Below are 20,780 nucleotides of genomic sequence, written 5' to 3'. Positions count from 1 at the left end.
GTAAGGAAGACCATGATCCCCTGGGCTCAGTGGCCTGAAATCTAGCCTAGTTATGCGATGCCCTTGTCTAAGTTTGTGACTTGGACAAATTATCCAACCTTCAACACTTAACAGAGATTCATGAGGTTTGAAAGAGCTGTTTCCCAAGCAAATTTAGGACCCATTAAACAGCACATGCAAGGTCTCAGAGAAATGAAGTTACATTTGTAACTTCTTATTGATAACTCTTATTATTGATGAGAGCTAAGTTGTGATGTAGATTAAGATCTTCAACTGGTGGACTTCCAAGTACTTTGTCCCATATTGGAATATTATACTCAGCTAGATACAGAATTTGGCAACTTCAGAGAAAGTTCATCAGTATATAGTAGTTTTAAGCTAGAATGCCTCTGGAGTGGTTGGGTTCTCAGAAAAATGAGAGGGAGAGAGGAACTGAAACGAGCTGGCATGATGCCTTCTTCCAAATAGGAACTGGTATGCAAAGAAAGGCCCAAAGTCATCTTCTTTGGTTGAAGACCATCCATAAATGAATATAATGCCAGGGAATCTTCTTAGAACATCAATAATAGAGATAATAAACCACAAATAGTAAATAGCAAACTGAAATGCTGATGAATCTATATAATAAAACTATTATGAAGGTTAGATAAGTGCATAATAGTTCTCAATAGATAGTAGTTACTACTTTTATCTTATTATCATTGCTATTCATATTATTTTTTATTGAGTCTTTTTACCAAGACAGAATTGCTTTTGTTGGGCTACTCTGATGGTTGTGGGTGGTGTGATATGAAAAGTTTCAGTGTTAAAATAGAAACACAAAATTTTATTTCCTAAAATATTCAATTATTTACCTTTCATGTAAAAATATGTAAATTCATCAGTGAGTAGAGGTTGAGAGAATAAAATTCAGTTAGGCAGACATGAGGTGAATTTTCTGTTGGGAGAAAGAACTTAAAAGGTGAGCACGAGGGAGAAGTGTGGTGAGGAAGAGAGAGGGGTACAGCTGAGTGATCTTACTATTTTTAAAAGGAAGAGTAGATAAGAAAAGAAGTAAACAGATTAAAATATCAGAAGAAATAGAGATTTTGCAACAAATTGAGTAGTTTAAACCAGTGTATTAGAGCTAGAGAACTGCTTGGGATGTGGTGATGGTAGGGAAGTAAGCCAAGTAAGTGTAAGTGGTGATTGATTGCCTATGGAGAAATAGAATTTTTTTAAAATAAAACTTCCAACATATGCAAAAGTAGAAAAAAAGAATGTGATGAATTCACTGGTAGCTTCAGAAAATAAGAAACACAGCTATATTTCATCTATTAAATGTGTACTTTACCCTCCATTTTTAAAGATGTTTTGGAAGCTTATCTCAGACATCAGAACACTTTATTTATGTTTCTAGATGGATTTCCGTAAGCTAAGTAATCTTCAAAATGATAGCCGTAATTGCATTGTCACATTTAAAAAGTAATAATATTTTTTTACTGTCATATCCAGGTAGTTTTCACATTTTCCTGTTTTATAACCTTCTTTTAAAAATAGTTTGTTTAAAATTAACCAACTAACATCCATATGTGATTGGTTAATATGCCTCTATCTTGCCTTGTCAGTTTTATTTTTTGAGCAAAATTTTGTCGTAGAAATTAAATTTTTTGTACTGTAGAGTTTCCATGGTTTCTTACATTTTCCCAGATGAATAATTAGACATTTCTCCAAGGAATCCAGACTCCTTTTGGTATAAAGTGGTATTTAGAGATCACACATGGAACCTATCACTGTTCTTTGCTACTGCACTATTTTTTCCTAGCTTTCCGCTGGCCAAACTAGGAAAAATTTTTTTGTTATAATGTAAAAAACCTCATAAGCTAATAATTATAATAGCAGTCACAGTTAGGAACTCTCATATATGGTTTTCGGTTCATCTCCTTCCAGACATGCAATAAAACCTCTGTTGTGAATGAGACTGTCATAATATACTTTTGATTTATTCTGCAGTGGACACACATCTAGTAGAATAATGTTCTATCACTACCACCAATTTATATTATTGTAAACAGTTTAATAGTTTTGGTTCTTTCTGTCCTTACGATTCCACTGAAGATATATGTTCAAAGTACTGTGTTTTAAACTCATCAGAGTAGTGGGGTGCCTGGGTGGCTCAGTCAGTTAAGCGTCCAACTTCGGCTAAGGTCATGATCTTGTGGTTTGTGAGTTCGAGCCCCATGTCAGGCTCTGTGCTGACAGCTCAGAGCCTGGAGCTTGCTTCAGATTCTGTGTCTCCCTCTCTTCTCTATTCCTCCCCCACTTGCGCTCTTCTCTCTCTCTCTCAAAAATAAACATTAAAAAAGAGTAAAGAAATCAGAGTAGTTATGTTATGTGTTTTATGCCACCAAATAGAAACACAGGTTAGAGAGTCATTAATTTCATTTTACTCCTGAGTTTTAAAAATTGCTTTTTAAATTTGTATTTCATTTTATAATTATATAATATGTTTACATGGTTTCAAACTCAAATCCATACCTAAAGATATATTTAAGAAATATTTAAGAAATCCATTTTCCATTGTCATTGTCTCTGCCCTATTCCCTTCCTCTTCCTTATATTTTGTGGTTTACTTATTATTAAATATAAACATATACAAATATATAAATTCATATTCTTCCATTATTAAATAATATCATATGCATATATTTTTCACTTTACTTTTTCTGCCTAGCAGTGTGTCTGGTGATTACTGAATTGCAAGTTGTATTCTCTGGAAAGCAGACTCTGAGATGGAAATTAACATACAAGTAGTTTAGAGAGTGCTATTGATACTACTGTCTGTGGAAGGGAAGGGAAAGGAAGGAATTAGGACTGGTCAGGGAGGCATTGAGATGAGATGCAGTCTCAATACAGGTTTTTGAAACCCCTGTCAAGTTGCAGCTGGACTGATCATTCAGAGTTGTCAGATGTTGGGGTGAGGAGTCTGGGCTTTTATAGTCCCTTTTTGACTAGTCACTGGATGCGAACTACCATAGGAAAGAGGAGAAAACTTGGATGAGGCTATACTCTTGGACTAAAGTAATTCCCAAAGAATGATGAAAGGCATAGTTTTTCTGCCAGCAGTACCCCAAGTAGTTGAAAAGAGGAGAGGAATCCTTCGGTCCTAATGGGAGACCTGGGTAGATACCATAGCATCCACTACACATTCCATCGTATATATGGAGATGTTCCTACTTCCTTTTCACAAACGGGAATGGTATAACAGTTCACTTGAGCAGACTCCTGTAGATGAACATTTAGATTGTTTCCAATTAAGAGTAATCTTGATGCATCATTTCAGCATGGAAATTAGCTCCTGGCTACTAGCTCTCTCCCCAGGATTTATACTGAAGCAGCTGTAGTAGGAAACACTTAAATCACACACGCGCGCGCCTGCACACACACACATACACAGATGAACACACTCCTATAACCAAGAGAAATTAAAACACGTGTCCACATAAAACACAAAAGTATTCTTAATATCCAGAAAAAATAAAAAACACTGAAATAGTCCAAAAAGGCCATTAATTTATGGATAGGTAAACAAAATATATATCCATGTCAAGGAATATCATTCATCAATGAAAGGGATGAAGTACTGATGCATAACTACAACAGGGAGGAACTTTTAAAACATTATACTAAGTGAAAGAAGCCAATCACAAAACACCACACATTTTATGTTCCTGTTTTTAAGAAATGTCAATAATACGCAAATCCGTAGATACAAAGTTGATTAGTGGTTATCTACTATTGAAGAAAGAATGGAGAGAGACTGCTAATGAATAGATGTTTCTTTTTTGAGTGATATCTCTATTCTAAAATTGGCTGTGATAATGATTAATTCTGATTATACTAAAACCATGGAATTGTACTCTTTAAATGGGTAAATTTTATGATATGTGAATTATATCTCAATAAAGCTGTTGTAGGAAAAAAAAGAAAATCCATAGTAAATCCCTTGGCATACAGATAACTGTATTAAAGTGATGTCTTTGAGTGGTTAGGAAGTGAGTAAGTACTGTAGACATTACAGTGTTTGGAACAGAGCATGTTTGGCCTTGCTGAGAGAAAGAATAAACTAGAAAAAAACAGTTGAAAATGTGCTCATGTTTTTCCAGTGTCCTTATACAAGGACATTCTCTGACAGTTTCTGTAGTGAAGAAATAGCAATCAACACCACTGATGAAGATGTCCACAAGGTAAATTCTAGGTAACTCTGAAACCCTGTTGGCTCTAAAACCCAGTAGAATTTAGAAACACATATTCAGTGTTCTTTATTGTTTCCAAACAGATTTTCCTATAAATTCTATTCTATTTAGTTGTTTTCATAAGAGGTTTGATCTCCACAAACAGTTACTATGCCATTATCAGAAATCAAACTCTAAACCTGCATATGTTACTATGTCATTATCAGAAATCAAACTCTAAACATGAATATGGATGTTTATAGTACCCTTGTTCATAATTGCCAAAACTTGAAAGCACCTGATATGTCTTGCGGTAGGCAAATGAATAAATAAACTGTGGCACTTCTGGACAATGGGATATTATTCAGTTTAAAGATGAGCTGTCTTGGCTTAAAAAGACATAGAAGAACCTTAAATGCATATTACTAAGTGAAAGAAGCCAGTCTGAAAGGCTGCATACTGTATGATTCCAGCTATGTGACATAGTTGAGAAAGACAAAACTCTGGAGACAGAAAAAAGATTGGTGGTTATCAAGGGTTGGGGGACATGTGAGCGGATGAATAGTCAGAGCATAGAGGAATATTAGGACAGTGAAAATACTCTGTGTGATACTATAGTGATGGATATATATCATTATACATTTTTCCAAACTCCTATAATGTACGGCACTCAAGAATGAAACCTAAGGTGAGCTATGGACTTTGGATGATAATGATATGTTAATGTAGGTTCATCAGTTGTAACAAGCGTACCACTCTTCAGGGGGATATTGATAATTGGGGAAGCTGTGTGTGTGGCGGGGGGGAAGCAGAGGGTATATGGGAAATTTCTTAATTTTTTGTGAACCTAAAACTGCTCTAAAAAATTTAGTCTCTAATAAAAAAATTATAAAAGAAAAAACTAATCAAACTGTATTGTCCTCTTCCCATTTTTTACTGAAATTTATCATATTTTTTTAACTGACATCATATTTCAACAGTGCCTAGCTTCACAGTTGCTGGACTCTATGGTGACTTTGTTTAAATTAGACAGTTTTTTTTTTAAAGCAGATATTTCTGGGAAGATAGATTGGAGGAAAAAAATGTGGTTTAAATATCAGGCTGTACTCCACTCTATCAGCTCGGTGTTTTTGACAGTGCAAAATTTGTGTAAACATATATGGTGACCCTGTGCTCACTACACAGGATATACTTTATAAATATTTGTTAAATCAATATATAAATCTAATTCTTATCTGGGAAATTTACCAACTTTCTCTTTCCTTCTACATAGAGATTGTGTCCACATGAATCCCACAATCTTTACAGAGTATACATAATTTATTGAATATATTACAATAAAATTGGTAGAGGTATTATGAAATTTGTAGACTGAAAGATTCCTATTTTTATGTAGTGGTTTTGTAATTATGTTGCTAAAGTCCCACATTTAGGATGTTTAGACTCATATTTATCAGTTGGCATTATATATAGTACACAGTTGTCATCCAATTTGTGTTTATCCTAATAACAGCTAAACATCTGAAACATTAAATGTTAACATCTGAATTCACTTGCATATGTTCGAAATAGGTACTTCCTAGCAATTTCCATCTTTTTCTTAACTGATTATTTTTCAGAGTACCCAGCCTTAAAATGATTTTTGACAAACCAATAAATAGTAGGAATTTAACAAATATTCATAGCATCGAGTATTCTACTTCTTTATTTCCCTCCTTTCTCCTCTATGCCCCACAAGTAATTCATCAAAGTCACCACAATATCCTCACCCCTTTTCTACTTTTTTAGCCATTATCAAATATAAGACTTCACAATATCAGCCCTGTGTTGCTTTAGAGCTTTTAGTTGCTTCTGTCCATTTGAAGCTGATACTGATCAAATTTGATTATTTTATCAATGAATATACCAAAAAAGGAGTGAATTAAGTTTGAGTAACATGAAAACCAAGTAAGAGTGGATTTATCACAGGACAGCAGTATAGTAAATTTCAAATGTGATAGTGAAGAGATCGTGAAAAATCAAATTAAAAGAAAAATTGAATAAATTTTCATAGTATATGAATTATTGAGGAGGGATTTATATGTCTAGCAAAGAGTATGGGGATGATAAAAACATGAACCCTAAGCCAATAAAAAGAACACAATAATGACATTCAGTTTAAAAAGTTTGCATAAGAAAGAAGATACACTAATAATGATGTAGCAGAAAGAGAAATTAAGAACACAATCCCTGAACCTGGGTGGCTCAGTCGGTTAAGCATCCGACTCTTGGTTTCAGTTCAGGTCATGATCTCATGGTTTGTGGGTTGGAGCCTGCTGTCGGGCTCCACACTGACAGCATGGAGCCTGGCAGGATTCTCTCTCTCCCTCTCTCTCTCCCTCTCTCTCTCCCTTTCTCTCTGCCCCTCCTCTGCTCTCTCTGTCTCAAAATACATAACTTTAAAAAAATTATTTAAAAAAAAAAGAATGTAATCCTGTTTATAGTTGCACCAAAAAGAATAAAATAACTAGGAATAAGTTTAATGAAGGAAGTTGAAAGACTTATACTCTGAAAACTATAAAACATTGATTAAACAAATTAAAGATAACACACACACACACACACACACACACACACACACACACACACAACGGTATACTATGCTCATGGATTGGAAGAATTAATATTGTTAAAATGTTCATACTGCCCAAAGCAAACTACAGATTCAATACAATCTTCATCAAAATACCCAAAATATTATTATAAAATACCCAAAGTATTATTTTTCACAGAACTAGAAAAAATAGTTCTAAAATTTGTATGAAATCACAAAAGACCCTGAATAGCCAAAGCAGTCTTGAGGAAAAAAAAAAAAAAAAAAAAAAAAAAGACTGGAGGTATCACAGTCTCAAATTTCAAGATATACTACAAATCTGTATTAATCAAAAACAATATGGCACTGGCACAAAAATAGATCAGTGGAACAGGATAGAGAGCTTAGAAATAAACTCATGCTTATATAGTCAATTTATGACAAAGGAAGCAAGAATATACAATGGAAAAAAGACACTCTCTTCAATAAATGGTGCTGAGAAAACTGAACAGCTACATGCCAAAGAATAAAAATGGACCACTTTCTTACTCAAACACATATATAAACCCCAAATGGCTTAAAGACCTATATGTGACACTTGAAACCATAAAGTTTCTTTAAAAAATTAGGCAATAGTCTCTCAGACATCTACTTTAGCAGTGTTTTTCTAGCTATGTCTCCTGAGGCAAGGGAAAGAAAAGCAAAACAAACAAACAAACAAACAAACAATTGGGACTACACCAAAAATGAAAACTTTTGCACAGTGAAGGAAACCATCAGCAAACCAAAAAGGCAATATACTAAGTTGGAGAAGATATATACTAATGATAATATCCAGTGAAAAGTTAATATTCAAAATATATACAGAACTTATACAACTCAACACCAAAACCCCCAGCTATCCAATTAGAAAACGGTCAGAGGAACTGAATAGACGTTTTTGCAAGAAGACATATAGATGGCCAAGAGATACGTGAAAAGTGGTGTCTGGGTGGTTCTGTTGGTTAAGTGTCCAACTCTTGATTTGACTCAGGTCATGATCTCAAAGTTCATGGGATCGAGCCCTGCATCAGACTCTGTACTAGAAGCGTGGAGCCTGCTTGGGATTCTCTCTTCCACTTTCTCTGTCCCTCCCCTGCTCTCACACATGCTCGCTCTCTCTCTCTCAAAATATTAAAAAAAAAAAAAAAGGTATATGAAAAGATGCTCAGTATCACTAATCATTAGGGAATTGCAAATCAAAACCACAATAAGATACTACCTTGCACAAGTCGGAATGACTACTGTCAAAAACACAAGAAGTGATGAATATTGCCAAGATTGTGAAGAAAAAGGAACCTCTGTGCACTGTTGGTGGGAACGTAAATTGGTACACCACTGTGGAAAATAGTGTGGAAGTTCCTCAAAAAAATGAAAAACAGGAATACCATATGTTTACCCAAAGAAAACAAGTCACTAATTTGAAAAGATACAGTCACCTCTTTGTTTAGTGCAGCAGTATTATAATAGTCAAGGTATGGAAGCAAACCCAAGTGTCCTGGTGTGTACAGACACACACACACACACACACACACACACACACACACACACACTTGAATATCACTTAGCCATAAAAACAAACAAACAAAAAGAATGTAGTCATGTCATTTGCTACAACATGGATTGGCCTAGAGGTTACTATGTGAAACAAAATAAGTTAGAGAAAGATGAATACATGTGATTTCACTTTTATGTGAACTCTAAAAACCAAAACAAATGAGCAAACAAAAGAATAGAAATAGTATCTTAAGTATAGAGGGATGGGATTGGGAAGATAGACAAAATAGGTGAAGAGGATTAAGAGTACAAACTTCCAGTTATAAAATAAATAAGTCATAGGGATGTCGAGCATAAAAAAGTACATAAATAAAAGGAAGAAAGAAAATGTTGCCATCATTAACCATAGCATTGTTCCACTGCAAATAATTATTACATAGGAATAATGTAAGCATTAAACATGTAAGTTAAAGCTGTGATGCAACTAAAATTATGGTTAATGTAATGCTGATTGTTTAACCAAAAATTATTACATATGATACATATATGATATTATAGAAAAGTTAGGCTCCAAAAATTTGTGAAATTGAATAATTAATACCCCAAAATATGAGCATGTTGCTTAGAAATTTGAAAGCTAATATTGGAATAAATTGATAAGAGTATGAAAATTGAGCATGAAATCAGGGATAGTACTAATAGTTTGATAGTGGAAACTAATTATTTTTATGATACAAATCAAGTAGAAGTACCACTATAAAAAAAGAAAAGGCATATGGGTTTCTGGCCACGAATGAGTAATTGCTGGTAGACTCTCCTTACCATCGTGAACAGTTAGAAAATTGGGATAAATTATGTAGGAAAACACACAACAAAGACACATGTAACAATGTCCAGTATCCGATAAAAAAAAAAATATATATTAGATCTGGAGAGAATCAGGGAACTGTGCACCGCAATCAGGATAAAAATGATTACATCTCAATAAATCATAGAGATTATAATTGGCATACAAGAACTTTAAAACATCTATTATGAACTTAAAAACAAATAAAACATGTACTACAAGAGTGAAAAATGGAATCTATTTAAAAATCAAGTAAAAATATAAACAAAAATTCAACTAATAAAAGAAACAGAAATTTCAAAGATAAAAATATAATATCTGAACTGTATTAGCTTAACAACAGATTACATTTCTGCAAAAGAAAAAAAAAATCATTGAACTTGAGTACATAGTAATAGAAACCACACTGAAAGAAAGAGAAAAGTAATGGAAAAACCTAAGTGGTAGGATGTAACAAGGGGTTAAAATATGTGTATTAGGAGTTCCAGAAGGTGGAGGGAGACAGGAGAGAAAAAAAATATTTGGAGAAATATTGACCAAATTTGCCTGGATTTTATGAAAAATGTCAACTTATAAATGCAATAATCTCAATAAGACCTAATAAAATGAGAAGTTTCACTGACTTCTCATCAGAAGCAATGCAATCCAGAAGACAAGGGAATATTTTCAAGTGCTCTCAAAATAGTTAAGTAAACTGTAATAAAATAGTACAAATTAAAGACATTTTCTTAAAAAAAAGAAAAGAAAGAAAACCTGAAAAAACATCAGACCTACATTACAAGAAATGGTAAAGGAGGTTGTTAAGGGAAATGATACCAAAAGGTCCTTGGAACAGCGAAAGGGAGTGAAGAGTGCCAGAACTGGATTGAGACACATGATTTGGAAAACAGAAAACATCCTAGCAGCAGCAGTAGCAGCAGAGGGGATAGATCATGTGGCAGTTTAACAGGGATGTTCTTTATAAGTTACATTCTTCAAAACTTTTCCCATCCTACCAGATTTGAATTTAATATGGGATTTAATAATAGTTTAGCAGTAGAAGCTTTTTTTTTTTTTTTTTTTAATTTTTTTTTCAACGTTTATTTTTTTTGGGACAGAGAGAGACAGAGCATGAACGGGGGAGGGGCAGAGAGAGAGGGAGACACAGAATCGGAAACAGGCTCCAGGCTCTGAGCCATCAGCCCAGAGCCCGACGCGGGGCTCGAACTCACAGACCGCGAGATCGTGACCTGGCTGAAGTCGGACGCTTAACCGACTGCGCCACCCAGGCGCCCCTAGCAGTAGAAGCTTTGTTCAAAAACATAATAATAATTACTATTGCTAGCTTAAAAATAATCTTTTTTTCATATTTCTCACAGATGTATGAAATTACCACAGTGTGCCTAAGATGAGACCTTTAAAAACAAATTTTAAGTAACTGATAAAACAATCTACAGGAAAAAGGAAACTATTGGAGCTGTTTCTCTATTACCAATTGATTATTTAATTGATTACAAACCAAACTTACTGGTTTTCAAAATCCATTAATCTAAAAAATCTCTTGAATTCAGCCAAAATGGGTACAGGAGGTACATTAGAAATCCATTTAAAAACATAAATAACATTGTAAATAGAAAACTCATAAACTACTGATGAAGAAGAATGAGAAACTAGCTCTTAAAATTACCACTTAATAGCAGGTTAACCAAGAATCCATATACTCCTCAAGTAATTGTGTTTCTACTATATCAGGACAAAAAGGAATTAATAACTTTTTTCACATGACGTTAAATATTTAGGCATGTAAATTTCAAAACCAAACTCAGATGGTACATTTTTTATTTTAAATTGTTTATAAATTTGGAATATCGTATATGCAATCTAAATGATAGCCAGGAAGGCTGTCTCACCTTATGTCTCTACTATTGAATATTAATGTAGAAACTTATTTGTACAGTATTGATAGTTCATTGGCTTCAACTCTCTTTAAAGAAATGAGAGTAAGGGGTACCTGGGTTGCTCATTTGATTAAGTGTCTGTCTTCAGCTCAGGTCATGATCTCTCAGTTCACGAGTTTGAGCCCCACGTCAGGCTCTGTGCTGACAGCTCAGAGCCTGGAGCCTGCTTCGGATTCTGTGTCTCCCTCACCTTCTGCCCCTCCCCCACTCTCTCTCTCTCAAAAATAAATAAACATTAAAAAATTAATAAAAAAAAAGAAATGAGAGTAAAGGCCATCAAATGCCAGAGATAAAATTAAATATTCTTCTGTTCATATAGAGGTAGAAAAAATGAGAATATGTTGAAGATGTTTATAACTTTGAGTCAAATTTGAAATAAAAAATGAGAATTCTGCCGGGGCACCTGGGTGGCTCAGTTATTTAAGCTTCTGACTTCAGCTCGGGTTACAATCTCACAGTTTGTGAGTTCAAGCCCCACATCAGGCTCTCTACCTTCAGCAGAGGCTGCTTCAAATTCTCTGTTTCCCTCTCCCTTTGCCCATCCCCAGCTCATGCTCACTCTCTCGCTTTCTCTCAAATAAACATTTAAAAAAAAAATGAGAGCTCAGTTATTATTACTGTTCAGTACTGTGAATCATATTAATGATATTGTGTGGTGGCCATTTTACATTGTTTAGAAGTAACTAGGGGTCACTATTTTTTTATTTGTCTTGAACAAAAATAAAAACCAGATTTGAGAAATCCCAGGAATATATGTGAGTACAGATGTTTTCTCATGGAAAGGGTGATAACATGCAAGAACAGCATTCCTGTAATCTCATATACAGGTGATTTTTCATGATTTCTTGTCCTTAATGAATCTATTATACATGGTTACATTGTAACTTGTATCAATTATATATCTTGTGTTTCCCTTTTACTTTTTAAGAATCCTGTCCCAGAAACCAAATTACTATAAGTTAGTCAAATTCAAGGGGGTAAAGTTCCCAACATTAGAAACTGTCTAAAAACCATGTGATTACAGTTTACTATTTAGATTTGGTGTTTCTGGGTACAAGTTTGACTTATTTTTGGTAAATGAAATTTCCATATTCACAGTGAAAAAGATTTACATGAGAGTTTGGAAACCAGTTAACTCATCCTGAACAAGAGTGCCAGAGGTTAATGTGTGGAAGAACTGGAAATTTTGAATCTGTTAATACAGAAGAAATCAAATAATTTTGAATTCATCCAGATTTAAAGGCTGTGAATTTTTTTTCTTGCTAACAAAGTCCAGGGTGAATAAATTAATATTTATCTTTTAATCCATAATATGTGAATGTGATTTGAATTATAGAATTCTATCATGTATCTCACCGAGTGATCATAGAATCATTTTCTTTTAGAGCATTTCTCATTGCTTCATATTCATTTAAAAAGCTATAACTTTCTTCATACTTTTCATCCTCATAAATAATAAGGATCTTCATGAACAGAGGAAAATATTTAAATATGCACATACATTATGCTATTTTTGAACTGTGTTAAACTAAGTAAAACATTCATAACCATTTCTATCAATAGCATTTTTCCAAGACCATTTAATTTTTTTAATTTTTAATTGTAAACTGTATATTAATTCACAAGCTTCTAATGTTTCAGGGGAGGCATATGTACACATTATCTTAAATAAAAACCAGGTCCATGTCTAACCGTAATGAAAATATAAATTAAACTTAAAAAACAAAAAGATTAATAAAACCCATAAAAACTTTAAGCTAACAATTACAAATGAATATTTTCCCTTCTACAACATGTAAGAGCCAAACATTTCTGTTTTACTTACAATGAACTGACTTCATTGTAAACTTACTGTGTGAAATATTGTTTTGTTTTCTAGTCCAGTCATTTTTGACACTTGACAGAGTGTTACTTGTTGAGAGGATTTGTAGTACGTTTGAGCCAACATCAGAAAGAGGAAGAAAATATTTAAAGGTTTTTAAACTAAGGCTCTAAGTTAAAAGATGAAATAAATTCACCCTACAATTTCTAAACAATACAAAGTCTCCCTTCCATCCTTTGTAATATTACATTTAATGAGAAACTAAGTCTTGAAAATGCAAATAGTGCATTTTTAAATTCAAAAGTCAAGGTAGACAATTTTAAGTGTATAAGTTCAGTAATTATCCTGCTCATAATTTGTTCCATCTTAGCTTAAAAATTTTAACAATATCAAGAGCATAAGAGTATACAGAACCTGAAATAAATGCTCATATCTGTTGAAATCTGACCTGTGCCCCTTTTAGTTTTTATTAACTTCTCTTTTTCACATAAATGTAAATTCATATAGATATATAATTAATGGAATAGTATGTTCATGGTGAATGAAATGAGAAGTCATATATCTGTTTATCTTTAAGAGGTTATACGTGTTGGGGCGCCTGGGTGGCGCAGTCGGTTAAGCGTCCGACTTCAGCCAGGTCACGATCTCGCGGTCCGTGAGTTCGAGCCCCGCGTCGGGCTCTGGGCTGATGGCTCAGAGCCTGGAGCCTGTTTCCGATTCTGTGTCTCCCTCTCTCTCTGCCCCTCCCCCGTTCATGCTCTGTCTCTCTCTGTCCCAAAAATAAATAAAAAAAAAAAACGTTGAAAAAAAAAATTAAAAAAAAAAAAAAAAAAAAAAAGAGGTTATACGTGTTCATTAAAACAAATGCTTTCCAATGCCCTTTTTCTTTTTTTTTTTTTTTTTTTTTGATTTGGTCCTGTTGGCAATCTTTTTTTGCCCAAGTTATTCCTAAGGAGGATAGGCCACACAACTGAACACAAAGTTATACAGAATGCATCAGGACTGTGGGATGTCACAAATATTCAGTTTACTGTGTTTCCTTTGATAACAGAAAGAGAACCTTTTCTTGATGTGTTAAGAGCTGTGAGTGGGGCAAGATAACTAATGTCAGAAAAAGTAAGAAGGAACATAGGCAAAAGATGCAAAAGTGTAATCCACTGATGGGAAGAATGAACATATTAGCTTTTCTCCTCTGCTCCAGCTGTAATTCACTATAATAATGAAAATTTTTCTTTATCCATATATGTGATTCATAGAGTGATATCTACAGATTCCAAGTGACTTTTGACTCAGGTAGTACTCAGGTAGTATTCTTTTATGCTAAATTCTGGAATGGTATTTATGAATAGAGTTAAATTACTTTCTACCAATATGTTGAATAAATCAGCCACCCAATCTGAATGCACATTCTGACCAGTTTACAGCAAGAATAATATATTGTAGAAATAATATAAATATTCTCTCTCTCTCCCCCTCCCTCCTTCTCTTCCTCCATGTCAGATTTCTGGGCCATTGGAGAATTTTACTGGCTGCATAGAAGTTATGGAAATCAATAACTGGGAATCTTTCATCCCATCCAAGGCAGTGAAAAAAATTCACATTGAAAATTGCAGGTAAAATCCATTAATGATTTTTCAAATACTTGTTTGAATAACCACACCAAAAGGTAACATTTCCATTTGAAATCATCTAATCAGGATTAGATTACATTTCCTTCATTTTGATGTTTTCTTTATAGTGACATACTATATTTTTTTACAGACTATAGAATGTTTAAGCTATAGCCCAATTAAATTGGACCATTTATTTATAATGGGTTTCAGCTTTCTGCTACATAAGATACATCGTGTCAACCAACAAATGATAAGTTAGTCTTGATTAGAAAATGTCATCTTTTGGAGTGTTTGAAATATAAGCATGCTCTCATGCATGTGGTATATTGTTCAGGTTGCTTAAATGTTTCTTTTAAAATGTCATTCTCAGAAAGTTCTCATTGTGCTTGAATTCCCATTATTTGTGGCATTCCTTTCAAATAACCTTCTTCTAGCTATAGAACTATCTGTATATGTGGAGGGAGGTGGGGTGGAGTTGAAGTAACGAGATGGTACATTTGACACAATATTAGGCATTCGTGCCATTGGTACAAATTGGTTAAATTTTTTGTTCGCTGATGGTGATGAAAAAAGGATCATTTATGGAGCCTTATGGGGCATTGGAAAAGGTGCACCCAGGTTAGGTAGGATAGCGTGATGAGGCAGGATGTTTGATCACAGAACAGCCTGCTTGACAATAGCAGAAACACATTGACTCCACAAAAAAAACTGTGAATTATTGAAATTCTTCTGTGGACTGTGGTCCAAGGTGAATAAAGAGTCACACAATGACTGTCCTTAAGGAGTTTATGGTGTACTAGAGGAGATATTGATGAAATATGCAAATGAATATATACATATAAAGTGTGCTTTGGGGAAAAAACAGAAGGCTATGAGAACTTTACATATTTGAATATCAGCAAATTGGTGTCCTTCACAGTTTGGCTGGGGGGTAGTGTATGTTCAAAAATTGAAGAAGTACTTTAGAAAGTAAAAGGCTAATTCATTCCCCAGTGTTTCACCTGTAGGCTATACGTTTAAAATATATTTGTGGCGGGGCGCCTGGGTGGCGCAGTCGGTTGGGCGTCCGACTTCGGCCAGGTCACGATCTCGCGGTCCGTGAGTTCGAGCCCCGCGTCGGGCTCTGGGCTGATGGCTCAGAGCCTGGAGCCTGTTTCCGATTCTGTGTCTCCCTCTCTCTCTGCCCCTCCCCTGTTCATGCTCTGTCTCTCTCTGTCCCAAAAATAAATAAACGTTGAAAATAAAAAATAAAAAAAAAATATATATTTGTGGCATCTATCATACAGTGGTAGACATAGTGATTATTTTATTTGTTTTTACTCAAATTAAAACTTAATATCTTACATTATACACAATAGATGGGTTCCAGCAATTTTAATATAAATAAAATACTCATAAATCCTTATATATTTTACCATTTATTTCTAATTTTTTTTGTTTGTCTCAATTTGTTATTGATTTTCAGTGAGCAGTATTTCCTAACAATTAGTTACCTCTCAGATTCTTTGCTCTCTAGCTTCTCTGTTAAATATTATGATTTGCAACTCATAGTTAAATGAATAATGATTTTACTAGGAAGCAAATCCATTGAAAATGATATACTCCTTTGATAATTTATATAATCATATGCTAATGTAGCAGTTGATAAAATTTTCTATTTTTAACTTTATAAAAGTAGGACATGCTTAACTTCTCTTTGTAAGAATGAGTATAAAAAAAACAACAGAAAATCACTATGTAATCTCAGCTATCTGCAAGCCCTAAAACTTTTCTCAATCTCTCTTCTATTTAAGTCCTGTTTTATTGCCCTTCAATGCCATTAATTTGACATTCATTCTGCAATATTGGTTCTTTAAATACTATCTATAATTTAATGCTGCAAATGGTATTATCCCTCCCTATAACATCCAACACAGCTATAGACACATGAGAGGCATTTTGGCTATAATTAGGGTTAGGGCAAACAGAGACTATTAAATTTCTCCGAACAGTCACTCTGCTTCTCTCACCAACCCCTGCTAGTACTTGATTTCATTTAGGATCACCTTTCCCTTTTTTTTTTTCCTTTTAACATTTATTGTTTCTGAGAGACAGAGAGAGACAAAGCATGAGCAGGAGAGGGTCAGAGAGAGAGGGAGACACAGAATCTGAAGCAGGCTCCAGGCTCTGAGCTGTCAGCACAGAGCCCGATGCAGGGCTTGAACTCACGAACTGCGAGATCATGACCTGAGCCGAAGTTGGACACTTAACCGACTGAGCCACCCAGGCACCCCTATGATCACCTTTCCTAAGGCAGACATTTCCTAAGACGAGATTGGGTCTAGAATGAAGTTTTCAAAACCTAATTCTGCAAGTAATTGGCTGTATGACACCAAGTAAGGTTTAACTGTTCCCTATTCCTCCTCAGTCTTATCCGTGAAATCAAAAAAATAACCCTTGCCTTATAATGTTGTAAAAAAGATAAAATTGGACTCTCTTCTTTGTTAAAAGCTCAGAGACATTGAGCTTCATTGCCAAATTTGCTACCATGTCCAGGAAATTGCATCTTCTAATCGGTCTCCCAGAACCCACCTCTCTCTCTCCCCACCTTCCTCATTCACAAGTCTGGCTTCTTCTCAACATTTAGCCCTCAACTTTACTATGACCTCATCTAAGAAGACTTTCTAGACGATCCAAAATGAAATGGCCTCCCCTCCATCATGTCTCCTACTCACTGTTTATTTCCATATTATTTTTTATTCTTATGAGGAATGACACTATTTGAATATATTTATTTGTTCATAGGTTCCTTTTATGACTCTTGTCACCATAATGTGTGCTCCTTGTGGGCATGGACTCTGTAGAACTTTTCCACTGCTATTTCTTCATGGCCTGGAATGGTAGATGCTCAAAAATTTACTGTATAAAAGATCCGAGATTCAATTATGATTTCTTCACACAAATTTTTATTATGAATTATTATTATTTTTTTTAGATTCACACTACAGAGTGATTCTCAAACTTTTTGGTCTTTGCACCCTTAAAAAGAGTGCTGTTTTTGTTGGCCACAAGGGGCCTTTTTTTTTTTTTTAATATTTATTTTGTTTTAGAGAGAGAGAGGGAGCATGAGTGGGGGAGGGGCAGAGAGAGACAGATCATGAGTGGGGGAAGGGAAGAGAGAGAGCAAGACACAGAATCCAAAGCAGGCTCCAGGCTCTGAGCTGTCAGCACAGAGCCTGATGTGGGGCTCGAACCACGAACTGCGAAATCACGATCTGAACTAAAGTCAGATGCTTAACCAACAGAGTCACCCAGGTGCCCATCAAAGAGCATTTTTTAATGTGGAATATATTTATTAGTATTTACTATATTAGAAATTAAAACTAAGGATGTTTAAATATATTTATTTTTAATTCATAAAATAAAAAAATAAGTTCATTACATGTTAGTATAAATAAGAATAGCATATTTTTGAAAAGTAAGTGTACTTATTAAAACATAAAATGATGAGAAGAGTGGCAGTGTTTCACATTTTTTGCAGATATCTTTATTGTCTGACTTAGTGAAGACAAGTGGAAACTTAGATGTGTTTCTGTGTTCAATCTGTACAATAATTATTCTGCTGAAATAGTTGAAGAAAGTTCTGGCCTCATACATATGTATTTAGAAATGATAGCAGTGTTTTAATAACCTTTTTAGACAATTGGGAATATTCTTCTTCATACCAAAACTTGGTAAGTAAAAGATTCTTAAAGGTTAGTTGCAATGTAGAATGTGAAACCTGATGATCAATGAACCTCTTATACTCTGTTACATTAAAATCCATTGTTCTTTTTCACATTTGGAATGGATCTTTTACCCATGCACAATTTTTTACTGTCACTGGAAAACGTTGTTTCTTGAGTTATTCAACTATCCCAAATGTCAACACATATCAATATAAAATATCAAAAAGTCCTATCTGTGACTAATATATAATATTACTTAATAATATATATATAATATATTATTTCCTACATATTTTAATAGACACCTACATTTACTTCACTAGTGTTCTTAATAAGTAGAGGCTTAAGGTGTCTTGTGCCCAGGGTGTGAAAGACTGATCATTCAGGCTCCATGGATAGATATCATATAGTATGACATCAAGAGCAGCTAAATCAACTTTCCACCCCTAGGTTTTTTCCCTAGAGAAGCACAGATATATGACCTCATGACACTTAAAATAGCCTTATTAAAAATAGTAAAACATTGGAAAGTAAGGAAATGGATGTTTAAAGGGATGATAAATATGATGGAATTACTTATAAGTCAGTTGAAAACAATGAAATAACATTTACATGTATCTGTGTGGATAGATCTGAAATCATACCATTTAGTGAGGAAAAAAAGGATAGCTGTAGCAATATACCATTTGTGTGCACTTTTGAAACTGTGTTATATACAAACTGGTCCCTTATTACACATTTTCATATTTGTCCATATAATATTAAATACTCTAGATTATGTGAACCCTTTCTTTCTTAAATAATCAGTATTTCTGAAGGAATGTGTTGTATAATGAGGAGAGGTATTTAAACAGAAGAAAATGATTCACGAACAAAAAACAAAGCATCAGATTATTTTCCACTTTCAATTCTTTATTCACAAATCATCTCAGCAGAACATCAGTGTCATTAAATCAAACATTATTAACTTTCAAAAAAGAGTAGGTTATAAAGTATATATCATGCCTTTATAAATTTGTGGAAACATTCTAGAATCCTACTTTAAGCAGATATTTGATTTAAATATTTTATTAATAAAAGACTAAGGTATAGAGTTTTAACGTTGTAGCAATACATCAGTGCTATTATTGTTTTTTTACAAAATAAGCATCCTATATCATTTTCAAGTGGATGATATGAACCTCCAAAATAAAGTACAAAAACAAAATTTGATTACTCAGTAATGGGAATCCAAAGTTCATAATTTTATTCACTCAAAAAATATAGGCAAATTAAATCTAAAATGAAACAAGAGGAATGAAGTAAATTACAATGTTCTCTAGTTCTTTAGCCATTCAGATACTTGTCTTATGACAATGTGTTGTGAGATTGATATACTCTTGGTCTCCTGGAGACATGATTGTCATTTACACGTGAAGACCAGATTATGGACAAGAGCTGAAATTGTAGTTTGATATTTATTTTACATTTGTACATTTGAGACTGAAGCAGGGAGGGCTTTCTGCATGAAGCTGAATTTATCACAGGTGTAGGACTCTGTTTTGAATATACCTTGACATGACTACCTTTAGTGAGTGCCAGCTTAGTGTAATGTTTTTCAAAAAGCTAATTTGTGCCATGAGTTGCTGATTCCCATGATGAGAACAGTAGCATAGGGGAGCTGTCTTAAGAAAATGTTAGTTTTTACCTGGCTGTCCAGTAATAGACCATACAGTAACCTACAACAACAACAACAACAACAACAACAACAACAACAACAACAGTATTAAATAAATAATAAATATTTCTACATTCTTCATTTTTAAGACATAGAGTATAACAAAACTGGGCTGACAGTGTGATGGATTCATATATGTTTAAATTATTTCTTTTTAACTGTATATTATTGCTTCGCTTCTCTCCTTATTTGGTTCCACTTTTCATTTCTGTTATCTTCTTGAATGAGTTCATTCCTTATGACTTTCATTATATGTGTCATTCTCCACTTCAAACCTTCTAGGAAAGAGCTGTCAACTTTATAACATTTTTTAAGATCTTACTATTTAATTTGTACCCTTAAAATCTATTTTATTGGGGTGCCTGGGTGGCTCAGTTGGTTAAGCATATCTGACTTCAGCTCAGGTTATGGTTTGTGGGTTCAAGCCCTGTGCAGAACTCTGTGCTGACAGCTCAGAGCCTGGAGCCTGCTTCAGATTCTGTGTCCCCTCTTCTCTCTGCCCCTCCCCACTCATGCTGTGTTTCTCTCTGTCTCAAAAATAAGTAAACATAATTTTTTAATCTGTTTTATTATTTTTAAATATCTTATAAAAATGTTATGTATCTAAAATGTATAATTTGGTGATTTAATATACATATACATAGTGAAATAACTACTACAGTCAAACCAATTAACATATCCATCTCCTCACATAGTTACCATTTGTTCTAATGATGAGACCACCTGAAATACACTCTCATAGCAAATGTCCAGTATTTAATACAGTAGTACTATGATCATCATGTTGTATGTCAGATCTCTAAACTACATAAACT

At 34.0% G+C, this 20,780-nt stretch overlaps 1 protein-coding gene across 1 annotated transcript in view; it reads left to right on the top strand.

Annotated features, from left to right (window-relative positions):
• The window catches only part of LOC147581008 (protein eyes shut homolog), a 345,678-nt gene that overhangs the window by 263,156 nt on the left and 61,742 nt on the right, over window positions 1-20,780 (top strand). Inside the window, exon 8 of the mRNA XM_086707166.1 lies at window positions 14,429-14,541. Coding sequence (XP_086563292.1) covers window positions 14,429-14,541 — 113 coding nt within the window. The remainder of the gene's footprint in view (window positions 1-14,428; window positions 14,542-20,780) is intronic.

Source organism: Puma concolor, chromosome B2, assembly GCF_028749965.1.
Source record: "Puma concolor isolate L17-30 chromosome B2, mPumCon1.1.hap2, whole genome shotgun sequence".
NCBI lineage: Eukaryota > Metazoa > Chordata > Mammalia > Carnivora > Felidae > Puma > Puma concolor.
The sequence above is the reverse complement of the archived record's forward strand: the minus strand, read 5'-3'. Positions and strand labels throughout refer to the sequence as shown.